The sequence below is a fragment of the Opisthocomus hoazin genome, chromosome 2 (assembly GCF_030867145.1).
Source record: "Opisthocomus hoazin isolate bOpiHoa1 chromosome 2, bOpiHoa1.hap1, whole genome shotgun sequence".
NCBI lineage: Eukaryota > Metazoa > Chordata > Aves > Opisthocomiformes > Opisthocomidae > Opisthocomus > Opisthocomus hoazin.
The window spans coordinates 115,080,267-115,104,812 of NC_134415.1; the positions used below are offsets into that span (position 1 = coordinate 115,080,267).

The 24,546-nt window shown below is 38.4% G+C and overlaps 1 protein-coding gene across 2 annotated transcripts in view; it reads left to right on the forward strand.

The window, feature by feature from the left end:
- The window catches only part of TAF1B (TATA-box binding protein associated factor, RNA polymerase I subunit B), a 50,517-nt gene extending 27,543 nt beyond the window's left edge, over window positions 1–22,974 (forward strand). The window contains exons 9-15 of one of the 2 annotated variants that reach the window (XM_075414826.1): window positions 8,284–8,431; window positions 10,552–10,729; window positions 11,034–11,080; window positions 13,848–13,938; window positions 14,390–14,460; window positions 16,559–16,784; window positions 20,905–22,974. In XM_075414826.1, coding sequence (XP_075270941.1) covers window positions 8,284–8,431; window positions 10,552–10,729; window positions 11,034–11,080; window positions 13,848–13,938; window positions 14,390–14,460; window positions 16,559–16,784; window positions 20,905–21,097 — 954 coding nt within the window. In that variant the 3' untranslated portion in view covers window positions 21,098–22,974. Of the gene's footprint in view, window positions 1–8,283; window positions 8,432–10,551; window positions 10,730–11,033; window positions 11,081–13,847; window positions 13,939–14,389; window positions 14,461–16,558; window positions 16,785–17,710; window positions 18,368–20,904 lie in introns of those variants that run through there. The other variant, XM_075414827.1, reaches the window with a different exon arrangement.
- Window positions 22,975–24,546: the final 1,572 nt, after the last annotated feature.

Here is a 24,546-nt window from a genome sequence, read left to right on the forward strand (position 1 = left end):
AATCAAAAGTACCTTGATACCTAGTTTTGTTGGGGGTGGGTGTCTTTCTATCTGTGGGATTTTTTTTTCTAACTATTTTTTTTTGTGCATTTTAACAGGTGCATGCAGTACTTGTTCAGGATAGAAAGCAGTGCAGAATTAAAAGTAGCAAGGGTGAGGCTTTTATTTGAAAGAAAAAAAGAGCTGAGGAGGAAGTTTGCTGCTGAAAGGGTTATTGTAGTAATCAAGTTTATCATGGGAGCTTGCTGTTGTGTAACAGAAACTCTAGCTTGTCCATACCTGTCTTAAAGCATTACTTAATGAAGAAAGAAAACAAACGTGCCAAAATATTTATGAAATTCAATAAAATTTGTTCCCAAACTCTTAAATTTCAGTACATTATGACAGTTCATCTCCTTATTGGATTACTCTCTCCATTTGTAGAAAGACTGCATTTTTTTAGAAAAGTGGTATTTGTCAGCATTGGCTTATGAGCATGATCAGGCTGACGCTGAAGCATGTGTCTGTTGGTTTAATAATATTGAACCTCATTTATTCAAAAACCACTTTAGCCAGGAATCGGGTAATGAACAAGAAGTCTTTCTCTGAAAATAGCATATTAAAAGGTCTGCTATGCGTCCAGTGAAAATCTCTTCTCTTTTTTTATTTTTTTTTTTCCTAGTAAAGGAGCACCTCTGTGCTGGATGTTCATTTAGCTTTTTCTCTTGTGCATGGGTTGCTGGCGCATCCACATGCTATCTTGAATTCCTCAGTAAAAACTGCCCATGTCAATTTAATGCAGGCTGATGTCCTAGCACAGCTAGAATTTTTTTTCCTCAAATATGCATAAACATTGTTTACTGAGTCATCTTCTAAAATTAATCTTTTTTCTATACAAAGATCCTTTTCACTTCCTCTGTGACAATAATCAGGGGTAATTAGGGTTTTTGAGATGTAGTAACTGTTTCAGCTGAGACAGTTATCAAAGGAGAGAGCAAGAGAAAGGCTGCCAGTGTGATGACTACTCCTTCTTCTGTGATTTTCAAATGTTATCTTAACTTTTCTTCACCCCCTATTTGTTGCCAGGCAGATAATGTGGGCAATATGTTTGCCTGGCTTCAAGGTAGACAAATGGATTTCATTATCTTCTGTTAACCTTTCAGTTTTCCTTGCTGCTTTATGAAAGGCTTGTAAAGCAGCAACTGTAAGTGTATGCTTGGTCTCTATATGTTTTTCCTAGTGAAGGAAGTCTCATGAGATGCGTATTTCCTAGCAGTTATCTAAATGGGCTTGTAGCAGTTTCACTCGGCTTTGTTCTTCTTGTCATTTGGTTCCCTTTTAATAATTCCAGGCACACCCTCTCGCTGTTACATCAGCATCTGTATGTGATTCATGGATATCGGGGTTTGAAGAAATGTATCTGCTCATTTAGTCCACATGAAAATGGCTGGACCGAGTCAGAATCGAGGCTCACTGAATCCGGTCTCCTATTTCTGGTAGTGACCTGGGAAAGGAGGCAGGAGCAGGGTGCAGTGACTCTCCCCCGTATGATTTCACACTCGCCAGCAATTCACAAGTCTGGGATGTTTCTGCACAGCAGTGGTAACAGCACTTACAACGCCCAGCCTTTACATTCCACGTGTCTTTTCTGTGTACCCTGTCCTCTGGCAAAGAAGGCGTTCATGAAAAATATAGCTTGAGACTACACCAAATCTAACTGTGCAACAGAGTTGACTACATCAGTTTTGCTATGTAACCTAGCTGGGGAAAAAAGTGTTAGTGAGTGCTGCTTGCTTTTTAAAGTTTGTATTCATAACAAAACACAGTGTTAAAGCACATTTAATTTGCGTCTGATGGCTGTTGCGTTTGTTTGCTGCTGTTCCAGGTGGGATGGTGATGGTCCCTGAGAGGTGGACAGAGGTTAGGCAGAGGGTGAGGGGGCGAAATGTCATTTGAAAAATACACGTCAGCCAGATTCATAGGTGCATGTTTGTTTTGGAGGTAGCCACATTGGTGGTGCTGTAAGAGTACAAGCAAAACGTGGAGGAAAAAAAAAATCTTCAGTGATCTTGGAGTCTGGGCTAGCCAAAAACGTTACGGATGTAGTACAGAACAATTGATTCACAAGGTCATTTCATTCAGGTTTAAATACTAATTTGGGTGTAAATTTCACAGCTGATACAGTTATTGTCTTTACTGTCAGTTCTTTTGTGTAACCCGCATGCACTGCAGCTGGCATCATCCCACATCAGGCTTATGCTGTGGACGAGCAGATAGATCTGAACCAGTTGAGCAGCAGAAGCAAAGTAAAGTGAACCAGGCTCCACAGAGCACTCAGCTGCTGTGCTCGTTGCTGGTGCCTATTTTACTTTACATAATTTTCAGGCTACTTTGGGTTCCTGGCCATGTGTGTTTAAATGCAGGCTATATTCAAAGATGTTTACACACATTAGGGCATCCACTTGATTTATTACTTTTACAATAAATGTCTTTTGTTTTATGAACACATCTTGCTTTACGCAAGGATTGAACCAAAATTCTGGGTTGTGTTGTAAAACCCCTGCTCTAGCCCTCCTAACTTGATGTTTTCCAAATCTTCAAGTTAAATTGCTTACTTAGTCCATTTCCTGAGAAGTTTGGTACACTCTTTTTCAAACTTGGTATAGGTTGACTTGGTCATCTTAAAAATGATAAAGCCTTGCTGGGATTTAGATAATTCTAAGCATATCCAAACTCTAAATGTCAGAGATTCCCAGAGACCTACAGAATGCCAATAATGAAAATTATTTTTCATTATCATGTTAGATTCCGGTATTAAATGGCCGTTAAAAGAATCACTTAGGAAAGAAGCCCACTGCTGAACATGAGCAGCACAGGTGGAGGTAGAGCCTTAGAGAATGTGCAGGCATGGGAAGAAAGGGTTCTTGGGATGGAAATTCTCAGGTAGAAGGAGGACGAGGAAGGGAACTGTGCTGCAAAAAAGGTACTTGAGAGGAGGATGGAAGGGGAAAAATATAAAAGGGAGAATTTAAAGCAACTCTATAATTCATTTGTTTCAGAAGGGATAGAACATTTTCACAATAAAACGAACTGAACTGTGAATATATAAGGAATGGCTGCTGGGATATTGTCCCGATACAGGAGAAGGAAATGGCCTGTACAGTCATCAAAGAAGAGAATCAGTCAGGCCACATTTAAAACAAGAAGCTATGGAGCCTGCAAATGAATCTAGAAATCCAGCCAGTGCGTACTGTTTTCTGCTTGTTGATCAGCAACATTCTGATACTGTCCAAACAAGTAGGAGAGGCTGCAATCTTGGCTTACCCTAAACAATTACCTGTTACTGTAATCTGATTATCATGCTAATAGTTTGGCTCATCTGCTTCTGAAAACCAGCTTGTTCTTTTCTAATACAGGTGAAAAATTCCATGTAACTCTGAAAGATAAAGGTAACCAATTTAAATAGTCTGATGAATATTTATCATCATGAAAGTCTTGTTCTAAACACTTCTTTACCAACTCAACAGTGTGTATTTTGTCTTCCTATGCTCAGCTGAAGATGGGGAGGGAAAAGAAAAGAAAAAATATTTGCAAGTGGTACTTGTCTTTCCTGCTGCTTTATGGAGGATACCAAAAGTTACTGTATTTGTCACACGAGAATAAAGACAAAACAGTTAAGGAAAGTTCTCGGTAACCTCTGTACCCAATCTAGACACATTACAGACTCTGTCAGCGTTGTTGATCAGTCTTGAAGAAATCCCAGCTTGCGAAACACCTGAAAAGGCTAGCAGGTGGCATAACTTGAGAAGAGTTTTCTGTCAGTCTTCCTGAAATTATTAAATGCCCTCAAGGGTTTGTAACTGAGGTTTTTTTATGTGGAGTGTTTCCCAGGTTGTTGAAGCAAGGTGAGAGCTCAGTAACTCCATGTGCTGATGGACAGGGGAGTTGTCGAGTATTTAGCACAGGAATACAACTTGAAAATATGTAACGCAAAATTTTTTTAATTTATGATTGGATAAATGAAAGTTATACTTGGAGAGTGTGTGGTGGATGATCTAACGCTGTCCCCTCTTGTCCAAGTGCTCCTCCCTTGGGGTTAAATCACGCGGTGCTGGAGGCGGAGGTTTTTTACCTGAAGGAAGGAGGCCCCAGCTCTAGATCTTGCTTTCCTAGTTGATTTGCCGGTTGACTTTCAGTGCAATTTATTTTATCAGGTTCTTCTGGCAGAGATACAAAGCTAGTAAGAAGGTGATAACTTTTATTAATTTTGAGGCTGCTTTTTTGCTGTATCTTGCTTTTTCTTAATATTGTCCTAACATTTGCTGTGTTGGTTATGTGGAACTTGGGTGTTCTTTCTGTTTTAACCCTCCCAATGTGTATGAAACTTTGCAGAATAGGAGATTTGCTGTATGATCTCGCAGCTCTTTCAGAATTAAACAGAGTGTGAACAGGGTGTGTAGTGACTGGCGAAAATTATCAGTGCTTGATTACTGAAACACTCTACAGTTTCCGCAGTCCTCAACCTTTCAGCCTTCAGCCCTTTGCTATGATGTGTCCTACTGAGATGTGATCTTGTGTTGGATTCAGCTTACACTTGCAGTTTACAGTTCCAGAGATTACTGCGTACTCCCGAAAGTGTGGTGTTTGGTTCAACTTGCATCGTCATGACTCAGCGCTGGGTTGTAGAAACGTGAGGACTACAGTGAATGTTTCTGAGCTTAGGGGGTCGAGCCCTAAGGAAGCATCAGTTGTCATAGCAAAGCAAAGAGTGTTTTCTAGCCATTTTGAAGAACCGAATTGCCTTCTCTAAATTGCAGGCAAAAGCTGTGAAACAAACGTCGGTGTTGGGCTTGCGGAGGAAGGGATGATTCACTAGTACCTAGGACAGGAAAGCTGTGTCCTCAGCCTGATGTAGTGAGAGAAGCTCAGATACAAGCTGATGCAGGTGCCTGCCTTGAGCCCTCCAATTAAAAGCTGTATTCCTTACAGTACCTCTGTGTTAAATTAGACTGTTCAGATAACTTCACGGGTGGTAGTTTGATATTTGAGAATGGAAATGCTTCAGATGACTGGATTCCCGTATCTTAATTTATTTTCATTCTTGATACATTATTAAGAAGCTACTAATTCAGCTGCTTTTCATTAAAGGGCAAAAGGTATTTTTTTATATCTAATTAGGAATAGTATTTATGTGATGCTTTTATTTGAATTATGTGGGACTTTAATTTTTCTCCAAATACACTCAAGAGAAGTTACATGTGATGTAGGTTTTGTTCCAGATTGTTTTGGTATTCAATTTAGCACTGCTTTTTAAGAGGAATGAAAAGTACTGTGAGCCTGGTCTTCTGTAGAAGTCTGGTAATGCGTGTTTTTCTTGTTTCTCAGGATAGTCCTGTAGCAGTCTAAGCCAATTTTTAACACTGTTTAGAAAATATGATGAACATGATCCAACTTCCTAACTGTTACAAAAAAATTGCATGTGTAATAGTGACAGCAGAATTATTCATTTGCTTAAGCATGTGTTCATGCAGTTAGGCAAGTCTGAACTGCAGTCTGAGGGGAGACCAGTTAAAAAAAAGGAAAGGAAATCTTGGCAATCCATTCAAAGCAATACAATTTGAGCATTGGCTACACAGCGTATATTAAAACAGATGAAACCAAATGACTGAATAAAAATGCTTTATTTCTTGCTGGTGTTGTAAACATGATTGCTCTGTTTTTAATCTGGTCGAGTGAAAACAGAAGCCTGAATTCACTCTTGTTGGGGAAAGTTTTGAATCTGTGCACAAAATGTAAATGCCTGCTAAATTCCTGTTAAAGGAAAGTACCTTATGCACAAATTGACTTGATAAACATGAATACATGATAAAGTGCCCTGCTCAATTAGAACCACCAACACAAGCAGCAAAAGCATTGCTTTTTATATGTTTAAAATGGTGAAGTAGCCTGAACAACTGAAAATTATTGCTTTAAGAGGTAAATTTAAGTAATCATCTAAAATGTAAAGAATTAAGACTGTTTAATAAAACAGTTAAAGTATTAAGAAATGAGGGTCAAGTCTTACAGTCCATACTTACGCAAACTTCAGGTCCTGCTGAGTTCATTATGAATAAGCATGTCAAAATCCGTCTGTAAGTTGTATTTTCCTCTAGCAGGAAAACCTTAGCACAAATTGGGAGAGCTTTCTTAATGCAGTCAGTAGTTTTGAAAAGAGTTTCAGATTTATTTTCTTGGAATAAATATGCCAATATGGAATTAGATTTTTTTTTATTTTTTTTAAATGAAATTATGTTAAAGATTCTGTGAAAATGTTCTGGAGAATGCGGGCCTGCAGCTGAATGGGAATGGAGGCACTGTCACAAGGGCCAAGGAGATGGCTCAGGTGATGAACACTTTTTTTGCCTCAGTCTTTGCTGATAAGACCAGCCTTCAGCAGTCCCAGGTCCTTGAAACCAGGGAAGGCAGGCTTACCCTTGGTGGAGAAGGAGCAGGTCAGGGAATACTGAAACAAACTGGATGTACGAAGGTTCATGGGCCGTGATGGGACGCAGCCACATGTGCTGAGGTAGCTGGCTGGTGTCATTGCAAGGACGCTGTCAGTAATTTTTGAAAAGTCATGGTGAATGGGGGAGTTTCCTGAGGACTGGAAGAAAGCAAACATGATCCCTGTCTTCGAGAAGGGCAGGGGAGAGGATCTGCGGAACTAAAGGCCTGTAAGCTTCGTATTGATCATATTCACATTGAGAAATATTATAAATAAATACTAAATATGATAAATATGGAAGGTGATGGAGCAAATAAATCTGGAAACTATTTCCAAATATAGAAGGCCAAGATTGTGACTAGGAGTACATGGCATGGATTTATGAAGGGGAAATTGTCTGATCAACCTGATAACCTTTGATGATGAGTAGACGGCTTGGTGGACATTGTTTATCTTGTCTTAAGTAAGGCTTTTGACCCCGTCTACCACAACATCCTCACTGACAAACTGAGGAAGTTAAGAGCTAGTTAAGTGGACTGCAAGGTGGATTGAAAACTAAGCAAGTTTGCAGATGATGTGAAACTGGGAGGCGTGATTGATAGACCAGATGGGCATGCTGCCATTTAGAAGGACCTCAGCAGGCTGGAGGAATGGCCCAACAGGAACCTCATGAGGTTCAGCAAAGGGAAGGTCAAGTCCTCCACCTGGGAAGGAATAAATGTAGACACCCACACATGCTGGGGGCCAACCGGCTGGAAAGCAGCTGTTCAGAGAAGGTCCTGGGAGTTTTGGTGGACAAGATGCTGTGACAATGAATGTGAGCCAGCAGTGTGCCCTTGTGACAAAGACAAACATCATCCTGGGCTGCATTAGGCAGAGCATTGCCAGCAGGTCAAAGGGGGTGATCCTTCCTCTCTGCTCAGCACTGGTGAGACACATCTGGAGCGCTGGGTCCAGTTGTGGGCTCCCCAGTACAAGAAGACATGGACATACTAGAGTGAGTCTATTAAAGGGTGATGAAGATGATGGAGTGGAGCATCTGACAAACGATGAGAGGCTGAGAGATGGGTGTGTGAATAGCCGACAGGAGGGTGCAGAGGAGAAGAATCAGATCCTTGTTATTGGTATACAGTGACAGGATGAGCGCAAATGGACACAAATTGAAATACAAGAAATTCCATTTAAGCGTAAGGAAAAAAAAAAAAAAAACCCTTTTTCTTTTGTACGGTGAGGATGGTAGAGCACTGGAGCAGATTTCCCACAGAGTTTGTGGAGTTGCCATCTATGGAGATATTCAGAATCCAACTGGATGTGGTCCTGGGCAACCTGCTCCAGCTGACCTGAGCCAGGGGCTTGGACCTGATGATCTCAAGCAGTGCCTGCCAACCTCCACCTTTTTGTGGTTCTGTGATGTCTTACGTCTTTTAAGAGTTCACCCTCAGTTGCACCCATTTGGATTGTTAGGTTTGGTTGGTTTGGGGTTTTTTTAGTGATCTTTCAGTGTTCAAGCATCTGGAGACATACTGATCACAAGAAGGTAGTGGGTTGGTTGTAGGTCTGAACCAAGTTTTTATTTGGGTTTGTTTTGTTTTGTTTTGTTTTAATGTAGTTCATGGGCTTTAAAACCAGCACGTCTCACTTTTTATCTGCAGTCTGGTTCTGTTCTTGCATGTGTATTTAGTCGTACAGAGTGCTAAAAGAGTCTGTATAAATAGTTCTGTATTGAATAATACAGAATTTTAAATGGATAACTAATTTAAAATCAATAGCAAATATGGTAATAGAGCAAATGTATAACACCATCTAACCCTGTCTTTCAGTCATGGCCTGTATATGAAGAAGTGTACAACAAAATGCTGGAGCTTGCAGCATTTTTAGACCTGCCTCGTTTTCCAGATATAACAGACAGCAGCTTTCTTCATCCAGACATATTGTGCGTGAAGTACTTGATGGAAGCTAATTTACCTGGTAAATATTTTCGCAAACCTGAACTGATAAAATTTTTCTTTGGGTTTATTAAACTCTAGTAAAAAAACTTTAGTTACTGCTATAAAGTACCTACTCTTTTCCTTCTCATTTATCCCCATTTAAGCTTGAACTGAAAGATAATTTCTATAGAAAGCACCTTCATCAAACATTTAGAGGATGTATTAGAGGCCCAGATACGCAGGGGCACTCTGGTGCTGGCTCTCTAAAGGCTGTGGAGTGGATACTTCATTTCAAATCTTTCAGTATCCATGTGAACTGAGAGGCACTATTTGAAGTCACTTGATTTATTAACTTTTAGCTAAATGATTCATGAAGTTGGTTAGCATTGAATTGTCATATATAATAGTGAATATATATTCTACAATATTGCACATTAGCATTAATTTTAGTATGAACAAGTGATACTGTCTGGCAAATCAGCTGCTATCTCGATTTCCAATTTAGTTTTGAAATTGTATATTGCATAAATATTGAATATTTTTGTTTATTCTGAAATTAAGTCTTGAATATTGAATCGCCAAAGACAGGCCAATAAATCCTAGTATGTGAACTGTCTGTTGGGCTGCCATACTTCTGTTGAATACCACTTACCACTGCCACTGAAGATGAGTTATACAGACAAATAGCATGTAAATTAGTTGTGTTTTTTTTCCTCAACGCATTCCAACATTTAATAGTGTGGGTTTTTTATTGTCTTATTTTGCAGTTAGTTACGTTGAATAAAGCTATTTGGCTTTTCTGTGCACTCACAATTGAATGAAGAGAAGGCAAACAACAGATTTCAGGCTAGAATTCCAGGGCAGAAATTCTGATTTTGTAGTTTTACACTGGTGTTGTGCTAGAGCCTAGAGAGGGTCACATTATCTTTCAGATTCTGAAGTATCAATTGAATCAAAGAAGCAGCTAGAAATGTGGCATTTTCAAATTTATTAGAGAGAAATACAAAGCGAAGAACTGTTTGAAAATTATTGTAAAAGAAGAATGTATTGTCCTTCTGTTTTTTCTTGCAACTAAACTTTTTATAATGTTGAAGTGTTTTTTTTACAATTTGTAAAAGAGCTACCATTGTTGCCTAACAAATCCTAAAAATAAAGCAAGCAATGAATGGGCAGTGCCTCTTAGGACATTAAATAATAATGAAAAGATCACTTTAAGTACCTGAAATAAAAGAAAATGTACTGACAGTATTTGTAAAAAAATGTGGTTTCCTGATTTTGTTAACTTTTTTCATAACTTTTACTGTTATATACAAGAGGATTAAAAATGAGTTCCTACTGAACTCTTTGTAAGCAGCAAGAGAGCGTAAAGTGTGGCTGGATTAAGGTTGTACTTAGTCATATATTGCTAACCTTTGTGGAATCTGGTGGTGATGTAATCAACTCCTGTATTTCTTGCTGAACAGGAAAGGTGAGAAATTTGGGGGATTTGTATCTGTGAAAAATAAGCATAGAGTAGTAAGAGGCTGTAGAGATGTCATACTGCTGCTTTTGGAGCTGTAGTTGTGTCTTTTTGACACAACCTGACTTTACAGCGTAATGCCAGTTTTAACCTAGGCTGGGGTTGTCTGTATCTCAGCTGCGTTTTGTCAGGGTAGCAGCGAGCGTCGCCCTGCCATGCTGGGCGGCTGTTCAGGTCCAGCTCACTTCTTTAAAACTAGCCCCTGTTCCTCTTGGCTGTACTGAATCCATCCTTGCATTGGTCTTTAGTCAACATGCAGGAAAAAAGTTTGCGACAAGTTTTTTGGCTTTGGGGTTTTTTTGAAACTATGTTTATGTAGATTTAAGATAGGCTTTCCCACAGCAGTGCGCAAGATGATCTAACAACATCAGTCAAGTAATATCAAAACACTATTAAAAATGTGATTTTTTTTTCCATGTGCATATATAATACCACAACCCTTTGCTGTGTAAGCACAGTGAAGGTTGCCTAGTATTTCTAGAAATACCCCAAAATACTTTTCAGCCTGAAAAAAATTGCTGTCTAATGGTCCTACAAGACATAAGCATTGTTTTCCTGAAACGACCAACATATTTGCACTGTAAAAGTACTTCTAGCTTGTCTCAACATACCCATTTTGTATTTTTATTTACATTAATCAGATGAATTGCATAATTGGACTTGTCGAGTGGTGAAAAAGATCGGTATTGGAGAAGTGGATTTCCTGACTCTTGTGCCTGGAAAGAAACCAACAGGAAACGTGAAATACGATGTTCTTGCTGCAGCAGTTATTGTAGTTGTGCTCAAATTATTGTTCTTATTAGATGATCACTATGAATGGTAAGTGCACAGGCAAATCTGTAGCAAAGCCCGAATCTCAAATAGTGTAAATTATTGTCTTGGATCATTCTTTCTTTAGTAATATTAAATTTATAGTATTTGAATTTTCATTAAGTTCAGTAGCATAAAACGTACACTGAAGGCATTTTAGGCATTAAATATTACTTCTTTTCAAAAATCATCAGTTTGAATCTCAAACTCGGGATATAATTAGGGTGTAATTTTTGTCAGTTGTATTTGAACTTCATGTGAAAAGTGCAGTATTTGGATCTACAAAGTAGCCTGATTTTTCGTTTTTTTTCAGGTTACTTTCAGACTTTGCTGAAGAAAGAAGTAAAAATAACAAAGAAGGTACATAAATATTCTAGTAGAAGCAGTCTTATGATTTTGTAAATGAAAGAACTTTGTAACCAGGCTTAGAAAGACTTATTGATCATTAAAACGTGCATTTGTCATTTATTCTGTTAGGGCAAATCTTTATTTAAAGAAAAGAGTAGATCTTGGTCACGTAAAATTGTCTGAGTTTACCTGCATAATTCTTATTGTACTGGATAGGGGAATTTGGTACTAGGTGCTTTTCTGCTTCTCCCTGTGCATATCTGCCTCTTGTTTTAGAATTTTATGCATGGTAGGTAAAGATGAATGGGTAGGCAGTAAAACGTAAATACCAGATACTTAGTAGGGGCATCAAACCATGTTTATGATAAAATCCAAACTTGTTTAGTCTTGTTAAATAAAATGTCTTAGTGTGTAACATACTTCAGATGTAATCTATTTTCTTAGTCCATATAATCCTGAGAGAGTGTGGAAAAGCTAGCAACAATTAAGATAGAGAAGATAATGGTGTGAACATGGTTCTTTGAGGGCAGAAAGACCAAATCAAAGATTAGAAATCTTCAGGAACATGTTCCATGGCCTGATCCAGATCACAGTTGCAGATAAGATCAAAGTTGTGTTACAGTGGTTTATCTTTTAAGCCTTCCATCCGGTTTTGGGTCCGTTTTGACCCTTCTGTTACTTTTTAAAAATTTAAGTCAACTAAAAAACAACTAAAAAAAATGGTATTAGCCATGCATGAGCACAATTACTGCTGTACCTAGAGATGGTCATAGCTGTTAACTAAAACCGGTAATTCTCATTTTCAAGTGGATACACAAACTTATTTTGGATCTGATTTTTTTTTTTCTTTTTCATTTCCCTTGAAAACGTGAAGTGCGTAGTAGTGACAAGAGTCGAAGTTGTGCAACTGCTTACAAGCTGAAGCTCAAAGCCATTAATGTCTTAATGGGGTTTCTCCCTTATTAACAAGTCTCATTGCCCTTGGGAATTAACAGCTCATTTTTTTTTTTACTTTAAAATCTGCTGGTGCAAAATGACCTATATGCTATGTTATGTTGTCCCTATCCTTAAAATGTTGGGGTGACAGTGAGCAGCTGCGCAGAGGAGCTGATGTGAGAATTTCTGTTAGAGCTCTGATTACTGCCAGAGCTCAAAACTGCCTCTGGCATTTTCCCAAAGTTAGCGTGATGAAATGAATAATGGTTAATACTGATTTTTAAAGAACCAATTTATGTTGGCTCCATTCTCAATTTAGCTATCCTTTCTCTCATAATTTTTTGTAATTAAATAAATACTATTTCAGCTCCTAAGTTTTTTGAGACAGACTGGAAGCTGTACAGTAGACAATTGTAGTTACCTAGTGTGTTTGTCTGTGTATCTTCTATGTACTGCACACATACACAGTACTATTTATGTTCAAATAAAACATGTGACTGAGACGTATATATGTTTGTGTGTGTCAGAGCTGTGTATTTTCCAGTCATCTCAGCTGTATGAACATCAGACTAGCAGTACTGGCCAGGTAAATGATTATTATAGTGTAGCATCATGTCTCTGACTATGGTTTTGCTTGTGACAGATGCTTAATAATTCATAGGAAGTTTAATAAAAATTTCTGCCCCCTCCCCGCTTCCTCCCCCATCTGCCCTCCCAGCAGTTTAAGAGTACTTACTTAAACCTCTGGGTGGAAGGAGTTCATAAAAGAAGTTGTATCCATACCTTTGAATTTTAAGAACTACCGAAGGGTCTTTCTTCCCTCCATTTGTCTGTTGCTTTTTGAGTCCATCTATATTTCTAGCATCTAAGACATCCTGTGGCAGGATAACTTGAATAGCAAATATGAAGATAATAGAAAACATATAAAAGCTTGATTATAAGAACAGCGTGTTCACCTTCAAAACAGTTTAAACAGCTACCTGGCAAAGCTAAGCATGATGCAAGCATTGCATGTAGTGCAGATGGGGTGATGGGGAAATGCAAAGCCTGGTTAATTCAATGCAGATAATCCACCCACGTAATGAGAGTTGATTATATTTTAGATATATAAATCTACACCACAGTTCTATTTGGAATTCTTGTTCTTACTTTACCCAGTTGGTGTACTTCAGTCCTGTGCCTCTTGGGAGCATCAATGATAAATGGGCTGCTAGAACGCCATAGGCCTTAGTGTTTCTGCATGTGCTGGTAAATATTCACATGTCAATGAGTGAAGTTCCTGTGCTCAAAAACATGTGAGGCTGATACAAAGTGAATACAGTTGTCCACTCCATCCTTCCTGCCCTGTAACATTTCATGGATAGTAGGATAGGCAGCAGGGAGTTGATGAAACTATTTGAAATCTGACATCTGAGCTTGTTTAGCTCTTATTTGATTAAGCATAAGCTTGATGCATAGTTTCATTAACCTCTTGAAGTCAGCTTTCAAAGAAATGAACGCCACTTCTGACTGTGGAGATCCAGTTCATTTGGTAGAGAGGGGGTAGTTTCTAGGCCTAACTTTCAGAAAGGAGGGAAAAGAGTCGAATTGTGCTAAATCTATGAAGTCTATTCGAAGCTGAGGAGCTGGTTTGCACTTGTTATGACATGCTATTCTTTCACTGCATTTCTGCATTTCTTTTCTTACAGAATTGTTAGACCAAATATGTCTTAAACCACATAGAATTCAGGATAGGTTTGCATACAGGTGGGAGGTGCAGGGTCTAAGTGCATGGAGACCACCTTTTGTGTATTACATGTTTCTTTGACTTCTTCTCAATCTAAAATGTGAATGTTTTATTCAGGTGTTCCGTATTTTGAGTTCAAGAAGTGGTACAAAGTTATAAAATGTTCCTTGGATGTGGAGCAAAAAAAATTGGATGAAGAAAGAGCCAAGTAAGAGGTTTTCAAGTACTTTATCTTTTTCAAGGTAGGCAGTTTTACATGAAATCCTGACCCCCACAGAAGATCTAAAAGTTAGGAATTTGCTCCACATTTCCATCCAGTGAACTTGGGTGAATAGAGCGATTAAATCCCCATCTTCATTTTCTATTTACACCATAATGTTTATCCAGCGTATTAATTAAATGCTTACTTTCTGTGACAAGTAGCTTATAGAACTGAACAATTAACTGATTACAGTAAATCTATGCTTACAAGCCTCAGTTTGCCTACTCCTAGACTTACTAGCTGTGTTCGGGGGGCAGTGGCTTTTAATAACACTAGCCATGAGATAATTTTGATTTTATTTTAATAGCTCTAGCAGTATTTGTAAGAAGTTACTGTTCTTGTACTTGTTTGCTGCAGCTGTCTTTTTCCTAACAGTTCTTATGTCTCTGACTCACAGATATCTGTGGAGATGTGAAAAGCCACTGTTTTATTCAGCCAAGAAGAAATCTAAAGTTCTTAAGAGAAGACGTGAGTAAACTTTGCGTCTTCCCAGCAATGCAGAAATCTGCTCCAACTTTTCCCATCACAGAAAATCTGCAGCTGTGACTGTGATAACATTTACATCTTAATATACTTTCTCTTCTCTCTTTCATCTCTGGGTACAATTAATGTAGTACTATTTTACAACCCGTGGCTGGAATTCTTCAGACATTTTCCTCATACTGAACTGAAACTGCCTTTGCCAATATTCCTAATGACCTACTGAACCTCATCCCAGAATGAGTACTCTGTCCTCATCTTCACTGGTTGGTCAGCTGCCTTTACATAACTGGGATCTTCCGGAATTCTTGTTGGTCGTCCATAGCTTTGCTGTCCCTTTTCTCCTATACGTCCTCAAGTCCTCTGGTGTGAATATCCCAGTATGTCCTGTGGTAGATGCTGCATGTCCATCTTCTCTCCCGCTCCTTCTTTCAGTCTTCTATAGAAAATGAGGAAGGCTTGTCTGAACGTGACTTAACTTGAATAGCTAGCTATATGTGGTCAGAATGCAGGGACATCTACTTTATTTTAGTAGCTCTAGAAGTACGTTCAAGAAATTGCTGTGTTTTACATTGACATAAAAGCAAACAAACAAACAAAAAAAACCCAACAAAACCCCCACTTATCTGTGGAAATACAGAAACCCGGAATTTTATCCAACCTAATTAGATCTGAAGTTCTTCAGTCTGCAGTTAATAGTATCTAGTAAGCAGCAGATATTTGGAGAGAGGTGATAAGTGTGGCGAGTGATATTTTTCCCTTTATATACTCTTCCAGTTTCTGGAAGTGCCTGGTTCACGGACTTCTAAACAGGTTGTATGATGCTATTTGGCTTTAATAACGCACGTTGGATTTCTCTTCCGAGAATGCAGTTGGGGTTTTCTGAGATGCAGTAGGGGTGATGCTTCAGTCAAGTCATGTTCTGTGGAAAAAGATGTTTAGGTTTGTTTATTTCAAGGTGATTGTTTGCTCAGATGTCCTGTGGTTTCTGCGTTTATAAGAAAAAGTGAATAATGATTCATTATTCATAATTTCTGTGGCACTCTAGATTCCTCTTCTGGCTCTGCTTCTCTTTGAGCCAGAAGAGGACCACTTAGATTACAGAGCTGTACCACTGGCTGTTGCACAGAGGAATATCATATAATGCTGTTACAACTGGGCAAGATTAATCTTAAAACAAATTTAAAATAGTAGAGGCAAAGAATACCTATGCAAAGAGTGCTCTAGACCACTTAAGTGCCAGATACGGGTTTTCAGAAACCTTCCTCAGCCTTTGTTTTTGATGGTAGATTGTAGCGTCCTTTTAAAACTAAGCTTCCCAATCCTTGGATTACTTCAGGATGTCTCTTCAGATTTTTTTTTTCTAGTTTATGAATTAGTTTATTCAGATATGGGTCATACAAAGAAGCTGAAGCTCCAACAACAGTGGTTTTTAACTTGCTTTTTACCCTAGAAAAACAAGGCTTAGGCAGTCATATTGTGTGTGCAGATCTGTCATGCTACCTTGATTCCTTTCTCAGTCTCAGTAACTTAGGAAAGTTTGTGGGGAAAGGTGGAGTGGGTTTTTTTCTTGGGGTTTTTTTTTTTTCAGTTGAAATTTGAACTATGAAAAGTTTAGCCTTAGATCTGTATGCATATGAAACCAGGCGTACTTAATTCTGGTACACAGGAAACCATGCAAAAAATCTCAGCCACTCTGAGTGATAGCATGCGACCAGGTAAATGTAGCGAAAGGCATCTTGGCAGGTGTCTTCTACCAGAATAAAAATGTCAGTAACATCAAATGGATTTTACTGCTGTTACTTGGAGAATCCTTTTAGAGTACCCCAGTATTAGTATCATTAAGTATGAAAGACGTGGCATTTTAAATTGTCTTTCAAAAGCTTTTCCCTGAAACATATGACAGAGTTGAGTTTTAAATGGAATGGAGGAGAAAACATACAGACCTTCAAGGTTTCTCAGTATTCCATACAGAGGTTAAAAAAAAAAAGCACAGATACCCAATTTTCTTCCTGTATTAATCACCTCTAAACAGTATTCTAATACTTAATACTTTTGCCTTGGTTTTGTGTTTCTATTTGTACAGAAATGGTTGTGAACTTACAAAATCAGTTTGGCAAGCTGTCTGGCTCAGTGCGACCTGCTGAAAAGCCAAATCCTTCAAGTTTTCAGTTAAGCTGGTCTGAAGAAAACACAGATGGGAGTTGTTTTCACGGGCATAGCCTGAAGGGAATTTTGCAAGAAAAATGTGGTTTACTTACAGCCATGAACCCTGACTACTGGCTGTGTACAATTAAACTATGTACTGAGAAGTAAGTATTCAAATTTTTGTTAAATACATTTCGGAAAGTTCTCCTGAAAGTAGAGTGCCATATATATATTTTTACAAATGACAGCTGTGGGGTGTGTACACAGCTATGTATTCACATACAGTTAAAATAATTTGTAGAAAGGGGTGTGTGTGGAATGGTTAGTCTTGGATTGGGAGTAGACAAACGGTAATAAGAAGAGTGATAAAAGTGAACTTTTGAGGAGATGAGACAAAATCAACAATTTGAGTCACATGGCAAGAGTAGCAGCTAGATACAAATACTCACTTTGCATCCTTCTTCACAGTATTTTAGAAAAAACTTGCACCACAGCTCTCCAGAGAATGGGAAAACAGATACATTCCTTTCTTCCCTGGCCCCCAAAAAAGCATACACAATTAATCTTTTAAATCACTGTCCTTCTTTTGTGGTGGTCTTAATGAACATTAAAGTTAAAATTAGCCATCGGAGTTCAAATAAGCAGGCAATTAATGCCTACAGAACATATTTTTAAAAAGAAATAATTTTGAGTGAAAAGGGTTCTATCACTATTTCGTCTAAGTATATTGGCAATCAACAGTTGTATTTTTTGCAAGCAGAAAAGTAAAAGAAGAAATTTTTTTTATTGAAAATGTAAATGAAGAAATAAGGGAAAAGAAAATATTTTGTGCTATTAAGGAAGTTTAGTGCCTGTCTTTACTGGAGAACTGTTCCCAAATTCTGACTTTCACAAGTGAAAAGGAGTTTTTTTTTTCAGTTAAGGGTATATCAAAACAGTCTTGCTGTTTGTTAGCAAAATTATTTTCTTTAAAGGAGCTAAGTAGCAAGGAGCATGATAGCCCAGCTAATCCAGCCTTATACAGAGTTATAGGGGTGTTTCGGTATCCGCCCGGTTTGTGTCAGACTTCTCACTCTTCCTTTAATACCAGGTTCTCCTCTGGAGTAAAATTCTGCAAAAATTGGTGAGTTTTCTATTTAGTGGGCGCTGGCAGGGAACCATGGCCAGAGACAGAGAGCAAAAGACCTGCTGAGGGACCGTAGATGTTCGGCAGCATTTACTGCAAGGAATTGAAAATATCTGAAATAGTGTTTCTGGCAAACTCGCTTGGTGGTGTAGATAAGGCTTCCGGATCATAGACCAGGTGTTGGTTCTGCCGTTGGTTGTATCATGAAATCCTAGTCCAGAAAATGCATGTACCGGTGGGTATCAGTGAAAAAGGTGAACTTTGCAGATGGCTCGGATTCTCCTGAATTTCCTGTGTGTGCAATCGGAGGGGGTTTTTTGGAAAAGAGGTCGGGGTTCGTTAATGTGAAATGAGATTTCATTAGCGCATTGAATAACATCTTAAATCTCTGCCTGGTGTATACTTCTAAATGTCACACTTGAGAGAGCAACAGCCCCTACGAAATCTTAGTGATACATTCCTGATTGTTAAAACATTAAATCTTCCCCTTGAAAATAGCTGGCTTTTACATGTATGCAGCCTTTTCTGTCTTTCAGTGGATTTATTTGCTTATCTTTATTTTCCTTTTCACATTACCTTTCACATATCCACCGTGACAGAAATGGGTTGGAATAATGTAAACACAGTGTTCTATTACAAGAGCTTTGGTTGTATGGATTCATTCTTTTGTATGAATAAGAACTTTTTATTTTTTTTTTTTTTTTGAAGGGAGGAGAGGTAATAATCCTTTTACCACAAATTTGCGTAAATCTTATGTACACACTGAATGAGTGGCTATTTCGGTGTATGTTTGTGTGAATAATCTTTCATGCAAAGTCTGTTTTTAAGCCTACATTTTCATATCTGATATATTAAAATGTTAATGGCAAACTGTCATAGCCTTCATGAAACAAGATTTGAATTTCAATTCTTACCGGTTAAATTTCCCATTATATCATTTGCAATGCAAGTAGTTAATTATACATCTGACACTTAGTTAACTTTGGAAAACATCATCTACTCTCTCAGATATGAGGTTTTATCCTATGCAAGTGTGTGTATGTACAGTAGAACTAAAAACAAACTTACAAATTCTCTTTCTCTAAAAATCAGCATGGTCTAACTGGGACTACTGACATGCTTTAATCCCAGGACTAAGGTATGATTTCAATGTGGCCAAAGCTAAGATCAGTCAAATGGCTGGTAAAATGCTTTAAATTTTATTTTAAAACTTTCAGTTTTAAACTGAATTCTAAACTGATTTGGTATAGAAGTCTTTAGGTGATATACGATGAGGTATTATAATGTGTGGAAAATGTTGAGAAAAATAGATTTCACTTATTACATTGAAATTTAAAATGACTTGGGATTTTTTTGGCTCTTCAGAGATGCTCTTTGAGTAAGTAGCAGAAAAATAGCACAAAACAGGGCAAAAATGTATGTGCGTTTGGGCACTCTTGTGAAAAGTGTAACTCCAGTTAATCAAATAGGTGCTTTACAGTATTGATGTGATTATGCATTTGCCTCAGAATATACAATCTCACTCCCCTGCCCCCCCAGTGAAAGCTGAGATTTGACACCTGAGTTGCCGTAAGAGCTGTAATTGCTGAATCGCAGGGTTAGGACTAGGACGTGACAAAATATCTTCATTTGTATTATCCCAAAAACGCAGGTTTGGTTCAGCCAACAGCATTTCTCAGCGAAGCTCAAATTTAGCAAACGCGCTGGGTTGTGGGGTGAGCGAATTTGTTCTGACACTGCCAAAATGTCTGATTGAATTTAGGATGTGTAAGAAGTCGCTGGCAGCTTTCAGGCAACATGAGGTAGGGCAGAGGATGGGGTGTGCAGTACAAGAGACCCAGTTTCAGATTTCCAATCTGCCAGACTTTGGGGGGCTTTAGACAAAGACTTCGCTCTCCAGAGTGTGGCTTGTGTGGCGCTCCGGGACGGGTCCGTCTGTTCCTCCGGTTTGAGGTAAAATGTAAATGTTTGTTGGGCCAGAGGGAGCGAGCAAATGACTCTATAGTCTCGTAATTAGTACAGTTGCCCTTAAATTGGGACAGACAGGTTCCAGTCCTTGTTCTGGTGAATATTTAAGACCGCTGCTCTGAATCAGAGAGAGGGGAAATTTTGAACTCTGCTTCTCCACATCCCAGGGCAATACCTAGTAAGCCAGAAGATGCATAGGGCTTATATGGTGAATAGCACGTAAATCCCCATATCAATGTAAAAGATTCTTTTAAAAATTGAAACAGCTGGATTTTATATTATTTTAAACTTACCACTTTTAATAAAAACAAATGTGGGACTAACCCAGAACAGGGTATTTTTCCAACCTGAAACTTCATGTTTCCGGAGCTATCTGTCCAGTCTGTGTCATCTTTTGTTCAGTCTGACACTTGGTACCAGCAAGTCCGGTCTGCTATTTTCATTACATACTGCATCAATAAAATCACCTCATCATTTTCATTAACATTTTTGCTGTGATGAAAGCCACAAAATAATTAAGCAGGAGGCTGCTACAGCACTAACTGCTTTCTGTTGACCTGGTCAGTGTTTGCCCCAGTGTTACTTATGTTACTCCATTGACTTGAACTTAGCTTTTCTCTCTTGGTTCTAGACAGGTAATTTGTGTTTAGCCCACAAACACAATGGATGAGAAATGGATGGGTTATAATCCCATGGCATAGTGTCAGGAAGAGGAGAGAGCACCCTATGGAGGGATGGGCAAAGAACAGAGAAAAGAGCCTGGGGTGTCTGCACTGGGTACTCTTAGAAATTTTAAAACTAGGTTAAGGTCGCCATGTTTACACTCTGCTACATTTGCTAAAAGCTGGCAGAGTGAACACGGGTTCAGTTCAGTCCTGAAAGGCAAAGAACGTATTCCTTGCCTGGGTGAGTACGATCTGATTCACAGAGTAAGAAGCTAGACAGGCTTTTCCTTCGCAGAGAGTCTGCACCACCTCTGAACACGTCTTAGTCCGGTCCTGTACTTCAGGGTTTTGCAGCAGCGGATCCCTTCACAGCATCGACATTGTATACCAGAATTGTGATTTGTGCTCTTGACAAAATGTATAGTTTTCCTCTAATTACAATTAAATATATAAATGCTAGCTAAACACTAACTAAATACACTTGTAATTTAGGGCTTTGGTTTTTTCCTTCACCTTTCTTTTCAGATTGTGTGGTCATCTGGCTCATTACAGAGAAGTGGACTTTCCCCAGAGTTACCATTTTGTACTAAGATTATTCTCCTTTCTTCTGAGGATACAGCCCTCTTGCATCCATGATGAGGTGTGTGTGATAGAACTCAAACTTTTTAATAAAAAACTCTGTAAAAAGCCAAAATACAACACGTGCCTAAGGAAGTAAAAATGCCTAAAAATAACAGTATTAAAACCATGTAAATTAGGTGGTTGGATCCCAGACCACGGTATTACATCTAAACTTATACTGATCCTTTTGACTGCATTTTGTTAAGATGCTAGTGCTGAGATCGATCTACTACTGTACTTCAGTTGTAGTGTCATCATTTTATCTATAATTTAAGTCACTGGTTTCCTGCTGGGAAAGTTAACAAGGAAAGCTGTTTATCACAATTTATTTCCTCACTTTGCATCAGAGCCAATAGGAAGCTGTGAAATCACCATTTTTTGGCATAATTGTACATATTTTGAGTGTACTGGACAGCATATTAGCATCTAACTACATTGTGAGATTTTGCAATTAAAAGATTATCTATTTTTTTACCGAGTGTTGTATGACAGCAAATATATTTCTAGAAAGTAATGTTTACTTTGTTTTGAAATAGTGTTAACAAATAAAAGGAGCAGTTGGTTGATGTTTTTACTGCAGTCATTGTTTCTAAACAGGCTGTTCCAGAGCAACTCTGGCACCGTTTTCTCCATTTCCTTACATCCTGTGTATCTCCCAGTCTCTTGCTATGCCTGAGCCTCTCATTCAAGTTAACACCTTTCAGGTCTGTGTTCCACACCAGGCTTCACAAATTTTGCAGCTACTTTTACACCTGGAACTGTTCATCCTATTTCTTGTGCAACAGTAACTGCCAGGTCCTCCTGTCATTCTCCTTTTGTGAGGTTACTCTTGACCGCTTTATAATCCAGCTTCTTCCGCGGCTTGCGCCTCAGCCATTCTGCCAGTTTCACATGCTCAGTCTTACTTATGCACTGTGTTTTTAAACTCTCCCAGACAATGTGTAAATGAAGTTGGGTGCTCCCACTACGTTAAAGACGCCATAACATATACATATGTTGAACAGAGATGTAGAGTAGATACCCAGATGAAGAACACTGCTTTCAGTTGAATGAAATAAAATTCAGCAACTCCGACCATCAGTACCGAGTAGAGAAGTTGCCAAATCTTTAATCAAAACCAAAATCAACAGCTGTTTCTAAGCGTTATTATAGACAAGAAAAATGGTGTCTGCACACTTCAAAAATAGTAATAGCTCCCTTCCTGAGCAAGGGCTTCAGTGAGATATAAGCTAGGAGGGAAGGTAATCAGTTCAGCAAGCAGACTCTGAGTATGATGGAAGGGTTTAAAATCTGTTGCAGTTCAGTCTGTGAAGCCATTGTCTACAAATTGAGAGCAGGCGAATGACTGGAGAGGGGAGATGTGCTGCCCTACCTGTCTGGAGCAAAGTGATAAAGCAGTATTTCAAGCACGGGTGGAGCAGACAGGACTGAAATTCTGGCAAACCAGGAGGCTTCACTGGCTCCGCAAAGGCAGGAGGTGATTGACTGTGGTGTCCTGAGTTAAGGTGACAGAAAAGACACGGTTTGGGTGAAAGTTTTTACTTTTTCAGCTAATTTAAGTAGTTATTTTAGAACAGGGATTTAGAGCAATGGTCCTATAAAGTGATTGTAAGATGCAGGTGAGAAGGCATAATTTTAGTCACACAGAGCTCAACTGTGCTTGATGGGGCAAGAGGAAAGAGCAGACTGAGCTGTCACTTGTTGTATGTGTTAGAGATTTCATAAGTGAGTACAGTGTAGTGTGTCTAAATCTGTTGCCCCATTGTGCGAGATACCTCAGACTTCTAACAAGATGCATCTTGAACTCATGTTTACATTAATGGACTCGGAATATACCAATTTGAATCTCATCTTGTGTCTGGTGTTTGTGTTTTAAAATTAGCCGTTATCTATTATGTTTGACCTCACCTGAGTGAATTACTGAAGTTTGTAAATATTTGGTAAAATTACTGACACTCTTTGTTTTAGATGAGTATTTGTATCAGTTTAAAATCTACAGAAGTGTAATACACGTTGTCAGTGTTTTCAACAGTGCATGCTCAAGCGACTGTCTTACTCTTTTTACTATAATATCTGTTAAGGTTCTGAATTAACTATCTAAAAGACACTTTATTATACATAAAGGATTCATTTAATTCAGAAGTCCTTATTTGAAAGACTTATGCACTTAATTATAGGTACACCTTTCTTTTAAAACTACTGTAGTAGTAAAATCTGAGCTTCGTAAATTAAAATACTGTGCTCATTGTTACATTGTTACACACGTAACAAAGCTCTCAGATGTTAGAATAAATTAAAGCTGTACTTTAATAAACTGGAATAAAGCTTGCAGTTAATCATCAAGAGCCATGTGCCTTCTGGACACATAGGTTAAGAGTCAGATTTAAAAATAAAGGGTGTGCCCCTAAAATACTTAATGTTAGTTCTATCCAGTTTAATCAATCACCACTTATGTTGGAGTAATGATGTTGAAGAAGCTGACGAGCCACGAGAGTGCCTTATCTTTAGTGAAGTGTAGTTGAGTGTAGTTGAGCTCTCTTGGTACAACTACTTTGAGTCCAGTTAATATAACCCTGAGGTGGAGCCGTGCTGGTTGAACAGCCAGCTGCTGGCGGATAGCTGAAGGGTAAGGTGTCTGCCACAACCCAGCAGTTCCAGCCACCTCTTCTACTTTTAAGTTACAGCTGCTTTCTGTAACTATTTGCTGAAAATGTCTGGGGAAAGCTCAGCTTTCTGATATCTACTTTTTTGTACCTCTTCCCGTGGAAATTTTAAGTAAAGAGACTCAGTTTGTTTTGTTTCTTACTCTAAAAGTTGAGAGTCCTTAAGTATATAGATAAAGGCGAGTGGGGTTTTTTTTAGATTAAACTTTTAAAACAGTATATATTGAGAACACTTGGAACAGTTAAATAATTATTAACGTAGACAACAGCAAATCAGTTATTCCAAGACCTTTATATGCCTTCTAAAGTGAATTTAGGCTTTCTCCTAGTTTGTGTGTTATATTTGAACATACTGTTTTTTCTCTATCTCTAAGAGTGCAAAAGTAACCTTGCTTTATGAATTCTTCTAAATAATGCAACCTTTCCATTGTTTCAGTGGAGAAATATGACAGATGTCTCTTTTTTTTTAAGTTACAGCCTTCAGCAGAATTGGTGTTTTACCTTACTAGTTTTTTGCTACCTCTGTGTCTGCATTCCCAAATCAGCTTAGTCTCAGTCAAATATGTTTTTCTTTTTAAAGTTTTTACTATTTTCCAGACATGAAGGAGAAGTGTTTGACTTTCTCCTTAACTGCTTATGCAGAGTGAGGGCCCTGAACCTGATTTAACCAGAGAATGAGAATCAGCAAAGCCCAATACCTGCAAGCAATGTTAGTCTAATTTATTGGCCATAGTGTGTTGTATGGGCTTTGCTGCAATTGCATCTTTCCTAACCCATTTTTAGCATGACCCCTGAAACAATCGTGTTTGGAAGATTTGAGAAAGCTTCGTGCAGTGTTGCAGGCAACGCAAGGAATAACTCACTTTTTGATGACTTCTTGGGA